Source organism: Pinus tabuliformis, chromosome 9, assembly GCF_031772625.1.
Source record: "Pinus tabuliformis cultivar Carrire ecotype Pingquan chromosome 9, CPIR1, whole genome shotgun sequence".
Classification (NCBI taxonomy): domain Eukaryota; kingdom Viridiplantae; phylum Streptophyta; class Pinopsida; order Pinales; family Pinaceae; genus Pinus; species Pinus tabuliformis.
Genome location: NC_142307.1, coordinates 1,754,421,673 through 1,754,434,588, shown reverse-complemented (window position 1 = coordinate 1,754,434,588; position 12,916 = coordinate 1,754,421,673). Strand labels below are relative to the sequence as shown.

General features: G+C 40.1%; 1 protein-coding gene across 1 annotated transcript in view; it reads left to right on the top strand.

The window, feature by feature from the left end:
• Positions 1-12,916, top strand: part of LOC149155753 (uncharacterized protein At4g37920-like) — a 147,598-nt gene that overhangs the window by 6,624 nt on the left and 128,058 nt on the right. The window contains exons 2-4 of the mRNA XM_089445979.1: positions 11,182-11,558; positions 11,933-12,101; positions 12,373-12,617. Of these exons, the coding sequence (XP_089302105.1) occupies positions 11,182-11,558; positions 11,933-12,101; positions 12,373-12,617 (791 nt within the window). The remainder of the gene's footprint in view (positions 1-11,181; positions 11,559-11,932; positions 12,102-12,372; positions 12,618-12,916) is intronic.

The window sequence follows — 12,916 nt, the reverse complement described above, 5'->3', positions numbered from 1 at the left end:
CCTGGGAGGACATATGGCCGACACTTTGTGTTGATGTCTAGGTCTTGAAGTTGGAAGGGTGGTGTTGGTCATTGAGCTCTGACACGCACCTGGATTTATGGGTTGATGGTTAGTAATTAAGCCTGATGGTACCCAGAGGGGCTGGAAGCTTAAGTCCATCTTAGTCCCACCTGGATAGATTGCCCTGGTCAGGAATCTAGTCCGTGGTATTATGATGCCTAAATTGTTGAGAGCCCAACAGATAGATTGCCCTGGTTAGGAATCTAGTCCATGGCATTGCGGTGCCTAAACTTCTTCATAGATGATGTGTTTTGAGATCTTCCATGTACCTCTTTGAATATATGAATACCTCCCTAGTTAAGAGGGAGTGTTGAAGGTTCGGTCTTCATTATTGTACATGAGTGAAATGTAATATCTTTTGTCAAAATAAAAACAAAAAGAATTTTATTATTATTTTATTTGACTTGTTAAAGCATGGGTTTCATGCTTGGGTCAAATGTATAGGTCAAGCCTCCATTGAAGGCTTTAGGTTATTGCCAAAATTATTTTGAGAAGACTCCTCCATTCATCGATGTCTCCTGCTGAAAGAAACCTCTTCAAGTCGGCCTCAAAAATATACATCAACATGTCGGCTCAAAATTAGTGACACAACCCTTCATACTTTCATGTCTGCTCATTAAAGATGTACGAACAACTATATATAGGAGTGTGACCTTCGATCAAAAACACAAAACAGGTACTCGTGAATCTTAGAGACACTTGCGGATTTCAGAGGATCTTTTTTGATGATCATAGAAGGTATTTCAGGAAAAATTTTCGGTGCATTTGCAAGGGCTCGAATAGGGTACAAGGATCACAGTTCGGTGCTCCATCAAGTTCAAGGTTACCACAGTTCGAAGCTTCTACATTACAGTGATGTATCTCTGTGCTGTCATATTGCTACTACAGTGAATGTCGTGATGTTATCACAGTGATGAAGTCTTTGTTCTTAGGTGTTTTGGTGCTATTACAGTGATACTAGTTCAGTGCCATTGCAAGGATCTAAGTATGAAGAAGATTGATTGTTACAGGAGCTATTGAATTGAAGATGAGAAGGTTGACTTGTTGGATGGAGGAAGTCTCGAGTCTAGATTGTAAGGGTCTTGGCTGTCTCATCTTGAATCTATTGAAGGAAGAACTTTGACCGGTTTTTCCCCAAAGAGTGGGGTTTTCCCCTGGCATTGTGCCTACATCTTGTGTCCTCTTCTATTTGTTGTTTGGCATTAGTCTTGATTGAAAGATCTAATAATAATAACGTAAACATCACAAGATAATGTCATAATAAGGAAAATCGTTTAATTGCTATCTCTATGTATTTTCCAACATCTTCTAGCATGAGTAAATTTAGGCTATTCTAAACTAGGGAAGATATATGACATAACATATTTACAAGAAAATATTATCTAATTTATACAAATTGTTGTGGTGTTAGATGGCTTATGCAATCCAATTAGCAAGGGTAAGTAAAATATTATCCAAGTGTAGTCCTTTAACAAATTTATAGTTGTTTGGGGTAGTAATTTTCCTGACTTATATGTGGGGTCAGTCAGACACCTGAGAAATTTCTACTCTCGTTAAGATAGAGTTTAACACACACACACACATATATATTTGAATATCAAAAAGTGAAATATATATATATATTTAAAGATCCAAAATCAATATAAATTCTCTAAATTGAGGTAGGACGAGTTACAACAACCAACAGTGCAATTTCCTAAAATAAAGACTTGCCAGATTTAGCCTATTTGAAAAGCTTAAAAGGAGGATGAAGGCACATTGTTATTCATTGTCTTGTGAGCACGAGTTGGTGAGACAAGGCAATAGAGAACACAAATTTGTGTTTGTGTGTGAGCTTTTGATAGGATCAACGTACCAAGAGAGGCTTGTGCACAAATTTATAGGAGAATTTCCTTGGGATTTGCGCAAGGAAATAAGGAAGTAGGGATCAAAGTCTTGTAGGTGTTTCAGCTTGGTACAAGCAGAGAAAACTAGATTGGTTTCTATTGGAACAAGATAGTTTTTGTAAGAGATCTATTGCTCATTCTTCTATCAATAAAATTCTCAATCAAGCAGAGGGTTTCCCAGTTGGGTTCCTTAGGAAAATGGTGACTGTGTTATTCTGTTCCTATTCCGCTGTAAAATAAGTAGAGAAAATCTGTGTCCTAATGAAAAGAAACTAGCTTTTAGATTGTTCATTAGAGTAGTTGCACATTTTCATGGATTTTATACATATTAATTCATTTGTTCATTGATCAAAGTTCTTGCATGGCACTTGCTTGCACCATGTATGATTTATTGAGATTCATTAGCGTTAAAAGCTTTACAACATAGAGAATGAAGAACAAATGAAAAGGGAGAAGTCAAATACATTTATTTTATTCATTAGTAAGCTATAACCTTAATGTAAATATAGAAGGTTATAGACACGAAATGATCCAAGTGGATATTGGTGGCCACCCGCCTATTCCACGTAGACCTCCAGTCGTTTTCATCCATTTTCTTGTTTATTGCAACATTTACTATTTTTAGCAATTTTTTAGGTCCTGCACTTCAAGAGTAGTTTTGATCCCCTAAACGACGTTTTTTAGAGGTCCGCAGAAAGCTGAGAGAGATCTTTCAAACCTTGTAGTACTCAGAGAGATCTTTCCAACAAGGTATCACACACGCCAAACAAAGATAATATGACCAAGTTACGACCCTGGGAAGTTGGTTGCCCAACTAACCCCAATGGGGTCCGCAAACTCTTGGCGTTCCATCTCCTAGGGTTAGGGTTTTGGTTGTTTAGGGTTTCCCCTTGTTGTTGAATAATAAATATGTCCTTGAGCCACATTGTAACGCAGTTCAGGGGCATGTAGCCGCCACATCTCTTCTCAGAGACAAGCTACCATCGCCCAAGCTAGTTTATTTCCATTCCATTTGTAAGCATATTTCAGTATTTGATATTAATGAAATGAAGTGTTATTTCAGCTGCATATCTGTATTTTATGGTTATATTTGTAATTTATTGCGTTCTTGTTTAAGTTCAGATCAATGGTATCAGAGTGGTCTGCTCTTTCTCTGTTTTTCTTTGCATGTCCCCAACGAGGTCGGGATATAAGGAGTTAGGGCTTGAACTGGTCGAACCTTTGCAAGACCAACCTCGCAAATCCCCATGGCCTTTCATGGCGGAAGAGAAGAAAGACGAGGGGGCAAGAGATCCTTTCAAAATCTTGCTCGAAGAAGCTCTCGAACGACAGAGGAATGCGATGATGGACAACTTTGCCCAGATCCTTTAGTGGCTACCCAAAGGCGACGCATCTCCTTCCAGCAGCTACTCTGGAAGCGCCACACCCTTTAAGGTACAAGTTAACTTTGACATCCCCATATTTGAAGGTCGCTACCATCGCCCAAGCTAGTTTATTTCCATTCCGTTTGTAAGCATATTTCAGTATTTGATATTAATGAAATGAAGTGTTATTTCAACTGCATCTCTGTATTTTTGGTTATATTTGTAAATTTTTGCCTTCTTGTTTAAGTTCGAATCAGTGGTATCAGAGCGGTCTGCTCTTTCTCTGTTTTTCTTTGCATGTCCCCAACGAGGTCGGGATATAAGGAGTTAGGGCTTAAACTGGTCGAACCTTTGCAAGACCAGCCTCGCAAATCCCCATGGCCTTTCATGGCGAAAGAGAAGAAAGACGAGGGGGCAATAGATTCTTTCAAAATCTTGCTCGAAGAAGCTCTTGAGCTACAAAGGAATGCGATGATGGACAACTTTGCGCAGATCCTTTAGTGGCTACCCAGAGGCGACACATCTCCTTCCAGCAGCCACTCTAGAAGTGCCACACCCTTTAAGGTACAAGTTAACTTTGACATCCCCATATTTGAAGGTTAGATAGATACATATGCTGTAGATAAATGGTTAAATTTGCTAGAAGGATATTTTTTTGTTCATGATTTTTCCAGTTGGGAAAATATTACTTTTGTACTTCTCAAAGTCCGTCCCCCACGTCAAGGGTTGGTGGGAAACCTATTGTGGGAAGAAGGACGAAAGTACACCCTCACTATTTTCAACTGCGCCCACTTGGAATTCGTTTCTGGACGCCATCATTGAGCAGTACTACCCTGTTGGGAGCTATGAGGATAAATACATAAAGTGGACCACGTTGCGGCAACAAAGGGACTGCTCCCAAGAAGTTGGGTAATAAGGATTTTGAGCAACATTTCGTACTCAAGTACCGCGATTGTCTACACAGGTACATCCAAGATGAGATGGAGTTCCTGGACATCTCCTCGCTCGGCATGACGTATCGATATGCTGTCAAGATTAAGCAGAAGTTTAAACAGAAGAAGCGAGACTTTGGATCTGCGAATCCGAAGCAGGGGAAAGGCGCCCCCAAACTGCAGAGCAAAGGACAAAGCCAGGGCGGGGCAACCCAGGATAACCTGCCGAAGCCACAAGTAAAGAACAACACCACGGAGACAAAGAATGATACGGGAAAGTGGTGTGAGCTCCACTCACAGCACAAGTGAGTGTTGGGCCAAGCAATCACTGGTGGTCGAGTTGAAGGTTTTTGAGTCAGACGCATGTTCCGACTCTGAGTCAGAACTTGACAAGGGGAATGAGAAAGGGAAGTAGACCATTGGCACGGAGCCCAGTGCCATTGTGGCCACCACCAAGATCCAGAAGAATGAGCCTGAAGATCCAGAGGAGGGGGAACACCTCTTCCACTCACAAATGTGGGTGAAGGGTTCTGTGCTGTAGTTCATTGTCGATAACGGGAGCTAAAAGAACCTCATTTCAGTAGAGGTCGTGAAGCGGTTGGGCTAACGACTACAACACATCTGTAGCCGTACACAATTGGGTGGCTTCACTAGGGACGAGATCTCCGCGTCAACTAGTAGTGTCGCCTTCCCTACAACATCAAGCCCTTCATGGATGAGGTACTATGTGATGTTGCTCCTCTTGAAGTTTGTGATGTATTATTTGGACAACCATATTTGTGGAAACGACATGTTGTATATGAGTCTAGACCTCTCTCTGTGATTATTACTTTGGGCAATAAGTTGTACAAGATATCGGAGGTAGCCCTGCCTACCGCCATCTCATTGATCTCTGCAAAGCAATGCAGTAGGATCATTTCACAGACCATGAAATTTGTTTTCCTTATGATTCGCCCTCAGGGCAAGAAGAAGATTGTGGCCATGGCTTCCAGACAGGACTCCTCCGCACAACAACAGTTGGACGGTCGTGGAGGAGTACAGGGACATTTTCGCCTCACCCGTGGGGGTACTTCTGCACTGTTAGGTCAAGCACTCCATCAATTTGACCTCGGGTGCGCCACTACCCAATGGACCGATCTATCGACGCTCTGTTCTAGAGAACGATGAGATCAAGAGGCAGATTCAGGAGCTGTTGCAGAAAGGGCACATCAGGCCAAGCTCATCACCCTGTGGGGACCGATTGTATTAGTACAGAAGAAGGACGGGACCTGGAGACTCTGTATTGACTATCGAGCGCTGAACAAGATCACTGTCCAGAATAGGTACCCAATCCCACAGATTGATGACCTTCTGGACCAGCTCAAGGGGGCCAAATATTTCAGCAAGATTGACTTGAAGTTCGGTTATCACCAGGTGCCTATCAAACCCTCTGATGTGTGGAAGATTGCCTTCAAATCCAAGGAGGGCCTTTTCGAATGGTTGGTCATGCCTTTCGGGTTGACAAATGCCCCCACAACCTTCATGAGATTGATGGACGACATCTTGCGACCCTTCACCAATGCATTCGTGGTGGTGTATTTAGATGACATCTTGATCTTCAGCCAGAGTTGGGAAGAGCACCTCCACCATATTCGACAGGTCCTCCAAACCCTGCGACAACACAAGCTGTGTGCCAATCTGGAGAAATTCACTTTTGGCATGACCCAAGTTCAATATATGGGGTACATCATTGATGAGCAAGGTGTGCATGTGGACCCAGCCAAGATACAAGTCATTCGGGATTGGCCAGCCCCAACCACTCTAACAGAGCTCCGCAACTTTCTGGGTCTTGCCAATTTCTATCGTAGGTTCGTGTTGGGGTTCTCTCATATCAGTTGGCCTTTAAGTCAAGTCACTAGGGGTGGAGCGAAAGTCAACTTCTTTTGGTCTGAAACCCAACAAAAGGCATTTGCCAAGTTGAAGCATCGCCTCTACTATGCACCAGTGCTCACATTACCAGACCTACAACAACCATTTGAGATTGAGACAGATGCCTTTGACTATGCTATTGGTGCAGTTCTTACTCAGCAGTGGCATCCAGTGGCTTACCATAGTGAGAGGCTTACCATAGTGAGACACTTTCAGACAGTCTGAAAGTATCCCACCTATGACAAAGAAATGTATTCCATTGTGCAGGCCTACCGTTAATGGAAGCATTACATTATGGGGAAGGAAACAGTCATCCACACAGACCACTGACCCCTACAGTTCATACAGACACAAGGGAAGTTGCAGAACAATCGCCATAAAAAATGGTCCACATACCGCAACAATTCCATTTGAACATTAAGTATAAGAAGGGCAACACCAATAATTTTGCAGACTACCTCAACCAACCACCAGTCATGGCGCTGATCACTATGCTCGAATCCTGTGGGCACGATACTTTGGGGTGGCTGCATCTTTACAAGAGCAATCCAAAATTCGGCAACACATACCAAACACTCCTAGAAGGTAAGCAAGTTCCAAATTTTCACCTCCATGATGCACTGTTATGCCACCTAGGACACATCTGTGTTCCTTCAAGCGAGCGTGCCAAGATGATTTGGGAGGCGCACTACAGTCGGGTCGCTGGACATTTCAGAGTAGAGAAAATAGTGGCAGTACTGCAGAAGTATTTTTATTGGCCGAACCTTCGTCAGGATGTTGGGAAGTACATTAGATCCTGCACTGCCTGCGCCATTGCCAAACCAACCATCAAGAAGCAAGGCCTATATACTCCTCTACCTACTCCTAGTCGACCTTGGGAATCCATCTCCATGGATTACATGTTGAGCCTTCCTTCTACTAAGCATGACAACGACTATGTTTTCGTGGTCGTTGACAGATTCTCTAAGATGGCCATTATGGCGGCCTGCAAGAAGAGTATCACAATAGAGACCACTGTTAAGCTCTTCTTTAAGCGAGTGTGGGTACACTTTGGGATCCCACAGTTCATTGTCTCAGATTGAGACAGTAGATTCCTAAGTGCATTTTGGTCAAGTCTCTGGTCGATGTTGGATACCAAACTTACTAAGTCCACGACTTTCCACCCCCAAACTGATGGCCAAACAGAGGTCGTCAATAGGATGATCATACACATTCTATGCATGTATAATTCGAAGCATCCACGCACATGGGATGAAAGCCTCCCCTATGTCCAACACAACTACAACAGAGCTCTCCATAGCTCGACGGGCCATAACCCTTTTCAGGTAGGGATGGGATTTCAACCATTATGTCCCATTGTGGCCATACAGTTTGCAGCTACTCAAGCAGATTTGGCTCACATCCAGTCCGAAGTCGACAGGGTTAACAACTCAATATTGAGTGCATTCAACACGTCCGCCAAGAGATCCATGATATATTGGACAAAGCCAATGCTAAGTACAAGCAGCGCCATGATCAACATCGGGTGTCGCACAAATTCCAGGTGGGCGACAAAGTTTGGCTACATTTGCAGAAGGAGCGCCTCGTTGGACCCCACCGCAACCTTCACCCGCTCCGTTATGGGACATACACCATCACCAATGCTGTAGGGGACAATGCCTTCGAGCTCAACATGCCACCATTTCTTGGTCTACACCCAGTGTTCAATGTAGACTGCCTTTGGCCATACTTTCCACCGTTGCTGGACACATTCGACATTGCATAACAACTCACACCAACATCGCTGAACCTAGATTGCATGGAACAGACCACAACTGATTAGATCATGGACACGCAGATCAAGAACACTCGCCAACAGAGGATCTAGCTATATCAAGTTGTCGAAATAGGCCAACTCCTTCCCAGGGCAAGTGGTTCACCGGGGAATAGGTTCAACAAAAAATTCCTCACCTCATGGAGGCTTTGCACACAATGGGGACCATTGCTTCCTAATAACGGAGGACTGATCCAGGTGGATATTGGTGGCCACCGGCCTATTCCACCTAGACCTCCAGTCAATTTCACATGTTTCCTTGTTTATTGCAACATTTACTATTTTTAGTTGTTTTTCTGATCTTGAACTTCCAGAGCAGTTTTGACCCCCTAAACGACGTTTTTTGAGGTCCGCAGCAGGTCCATAGCCATAGGCAGGGCCTACCGCAAATCCTGTCGTACTCAAAGAGATCTTTCCAACAAGGTATCACACGTAGCAAACAAAGATAATATGACCAAGTTACGACCTTGGGAAGTTGGCTGCCTAACTAACCCCAACGGGGCCCGCAAACTCTTGGGGTTCCATCTCTTGGGGTTAGGGTTTTGGTTGTTTAGGGCTTTCCCTTATTGTTGAATAATAAATAGGCCCTTGAGACTTACTGTAACACAGTTCAGAGGCATGTAGCTGCCACATCTCTTCTCAGAGATAAGCTACCATCGCCCGAGCTAGTTTATTTTCATTCTGTTTGTAAGCATATTTCAGTATTTGATATTAATGAAATGAAGTGTTATTTCTGCTGCATCTCTGTAATTATGGTTATATATGTAATTTGTTGCGCTCCTGTTTAAGTTCGGAGCACAAAACTTCTCTACCATTTATAGCTATTTATTCTTGTTGGCAACCATATGGAAATTGGGACTCTTAGGTAGAAGCCTGTCTAGATGTAGGCTATCCATTTAACACTCCTGAGTCCTACCTAGCCAATATGTATATATAGAACACCCGCTTCACAAATTCATTGTATCTCTATGCCATTGAAATTTAATTCAAGCAAGTGCCTTTCAAACAATATCTTGGTACCATTCTTTCTGAAGTGCAATAGTAAGTTCAACTTATTTTCTAGAAACTTTTTCTCTCACAGAAGATGTCGGATGTTTATGTGTTTTGTTCTTTCATGAAACATTTTTGGTACTTAATTTCTTTGTGATTACTATCAATGTAGATTCATCTTGACCTGGGATCTACCAAGCGTCGAGTGGGATCAAATCCATTGAGGTGCAAATATTTTTGATGATGCAAAGACATGACAGGTTTGCACCTTAAGGGATTTGACCCCTCTTGACTCTTGATTGATAGACCAAAATAAAAATCTTTTATCTTTTCAAAATGTAAAATGACATGACTTAAATACATATTATTTTGACTCTGTTTGACTTCTAAAGCATGAAGAACATGCTTGATAAAACAATAAAAATAAATTCATTAATAAATATCTTTCATTATGAAGACCGATGCTAGTTACATTCTCCAACAGGATGTAGAGCTAGAGGTATATGACATGGAGATGTCATGAACAACATGTCTAAACCTAAATTTGGTTGGATGACAATGCATCAAGATTAGCCTCTTCAACTGTACTTCATATCATTGCATCTGGGTACAACATTTGTAGTCCTCTAGAGGATGTTAATGATGTTGAGCTTCAATACTATGATGAACACTTTTTTTGATGATATGTAACTTGTAATGAATCTGATATGTAGACACTAGATTGGAGAGTGTCAAAACATTCTTTTTGTATGTATTGTTTACATCTCATGTGTTAAAGACTAATTCCATTGTGAACTCCCTTTTTGGCTTTACTTCCAAATTCATGAATGGTATATCGAATTTCCTATATTTCATGGTTTCTGTTTGGACACACAAACATTCTAATTGTAATATTCAAATATTTATTGTGTCCCAGCTGTTCTAAAGATTTGCCATATCGATATCAGATATTGTGCCCATATCCATACACGCATCCATACCAGATTTTGTTTCGATATCCATACATGTATCCATATAGTTTAACATAGTACATTATCTTCAGTACATGAATCCGTATCATATTCTTGCCCTTATCCTTGTAAAGTGTTTCATGCTTAGGTGCATTGTTTTTTTCCTTCAAATGTCATAATTACAAGTTAATAATTTTTTTAGTTGTGCATTTGGTTGATTATTATTTTTGCTGTTGCATATGTATTAATATTTGTTGCCCTCAAAGTCACTTCTACAAGCTAGAGTTGTTGTTAGGTAGACAATGCTTACATCATCATATGTTGGCTTAACACAAAATATAATACTCATAACAAATAATAATAGTAAAATACTATATATTAATTAAATATAGATACAAATTGAAAAAAGAGAGATACTAGATGTACACATAAATAAAAATACTATAAATATGATATTTACATAGAAATATTGTTACAATGCAAATATAAATATCTTAACAATAATCAAAATTGTATTTTTACATATTTATATATGGATAAGTTATGAGTTCCGAGTTCTACAGAGTTTGGTTGAGACTACAACTAACCTAGATCCATCTTGGATGATCAAAGAAATCTACACTTTAAGGGATTTGATCCCTCTTGGTGCTTGATAGATCTTGTGATAAAAAGGATATATGCGGGTGTTAGCTCGGACAACCTGTACCTTTATTGTGCTTATATTAGCTTCACACATGGAGTAGAATATGCTTGCTGTGGGGGTCACTCTTTATCATCAACCTAGCAAAGAAATCACTTTTTCCATGCTCTATATATTGAGTTTGTCCCATTTATTTTTAATGGTTCTTTTTATCCTCCAATGCATACTTTAATTTGAAATTTTCACTGCTTTGTCTATGCTTATCTTCTTTTCTGCTAGGTGGGCTTATTCAAGGTGCCATTTTCTCAAGTAATTTCTTGCATTTTAAGGAATCAAGTTATTCAACTAATGGGTGGTGATGTGGTTGCTCTATGATTGAACTAAATTTTTTCTTTAGAATGCTTACTAATATATTTTTCGTTTTATTGTCTTTTAGTAGCTTGTGTAACTCTTCTTTTCTTTTATTTTCGGATCTATTTTCATTGCTTAATTATTAAACGATATTGGTGGTCTATATGAACTAGTTACTATAGTATAGTCTCACTTGAAGTAACAATTTGGTGAAAGTTCATGAAATTTAGAGAAAAATAAATCAATCATATTTTAATAAAAACTACTTTCAATTGCAATTGTAACAGATTTGCATCGGAATTGGTCATGTAGTTCAATAGAAGCACACCAATCCTCTTCAATAGCCAACTCAGGAGATAGGACATCTGCTCCCAGGAATACTCCAGGCACTGAAAATGCTCAAGGGGTTGCATCAAGCAATGATGAGGACGAAGATCTTGAGCTAGAGAAAGGCTATAAAATGATCAATGTGTGTGACAGACTAATTGAGGTTTTCATGATTGAGAAACCGAAGACAAGTGAATGGAGGAAGTTGTTGGCATTCAGTAAGGAATGGAGCAAAATCAGGCCTCACTTTTTCAAACGGTGTAAAGTGCGGGCAGATGCAGAAACTGACCCTGAAAAGAAACAGAAGTTACTCAAGCTTGGTAGAAAACTAAAGGAGGTAACTTCCATCTGTAGATTTCAACTTTGTGTGGTTGTACACTTGTTGTATGCACATGCTTTATATTATTATTTTCCACAATTCGCTGTCATGACTCACAAGCTTGCCTGTATCATAACAACACAGAATGTACTTGTCTGGAAGAAATATAGCACTATTTGTACAAGCACTTATTGTCTCGTTTACTTGGTGTCTGTACAATAAGAGTTACAGACACTCAAGTTCATTTTATAAATAATTGTAGTCCGACTGTTTGGAGAATGAGCGAACTCAAATATACTGTAGTGACCCCTCGTATCATTTTCCTATGACATGTTTTTCTTAATCAAAATTAGAGTTATTTAGTTTCATCATATTGAAAGTTTGGATTGCAGGTTGATGAGAATATGCAGAGGCATGATGAACTTTTAAAAGAAATTCAAGAAAATCCATTGGAGGTTGATGCCATTGTTGCTAGACGCCGCAAAGATTTTACTGGAGACTTCTTTGAACATCTTAAATTAGTTGCCAACACATATTATGACAGCCTGGAGTCGAGGGATGGTACGCATCACTTTCTGGAGTGAGTTTGGAGTGTTTTCTGTAATTCTGACCAGTCTTATAAACTTCTTATTCTGTTCCGGATGAGGATGTCATATTTTCCCATAATATCACCACTGCTATCTTGGGCATTATTGTGTACTAAGGTCCATTGTTGATACTGCACAGTTATGCTTTGAGGAGGATTGTGATGAGAAATTGAAATTATGAAGTATTTAATATTGTAGTTCTACTGGCAATTTCTAATAGCATTGGTTGTTTTTGGTTTGCATAGAACTAGCTAGGTTAGCAGCTAAATGCTTGGCAGCAGTGCAAGCATATGATAATGCAGCTGCAGATAGTGAGGCATTGAGCTTGGCACAGCTCAAGTTTGATGATATACTCAGTTCACCATCATTAGATGCCGCATGCAAAAAGATAGATAACCTGGCAAAGGCAAATCAACTTGATTCGACATTAATGTTGTATATCACTAAAGCATGGGCATCTGCAAAAGATTCAACAATGATGAAGGATGAGGTATGAAAGGTTTTTTTTTAAGTCTTGTTAATATTTTGATGGTGACATTTTGAAGTAGTCCTTGAAACTCTATTTATATAAGAAATTATTCGTCACTAATACTTAAGTAACATGAGCTATTTCCCTCCTGGATTATATAGTAATTTGTCACCTAAATTGTAATGGAAATATAACAAGCTGGTTAACTACTGCGATAAGTCATAGTTAGTTTGTTAGTGGCCAAGGTTGAGTTATAAATTAGTTCTGTACTTGTCATTCTAAAAGGTCTCATTTCTTGCATGATCTACCTTGTGGTTTTA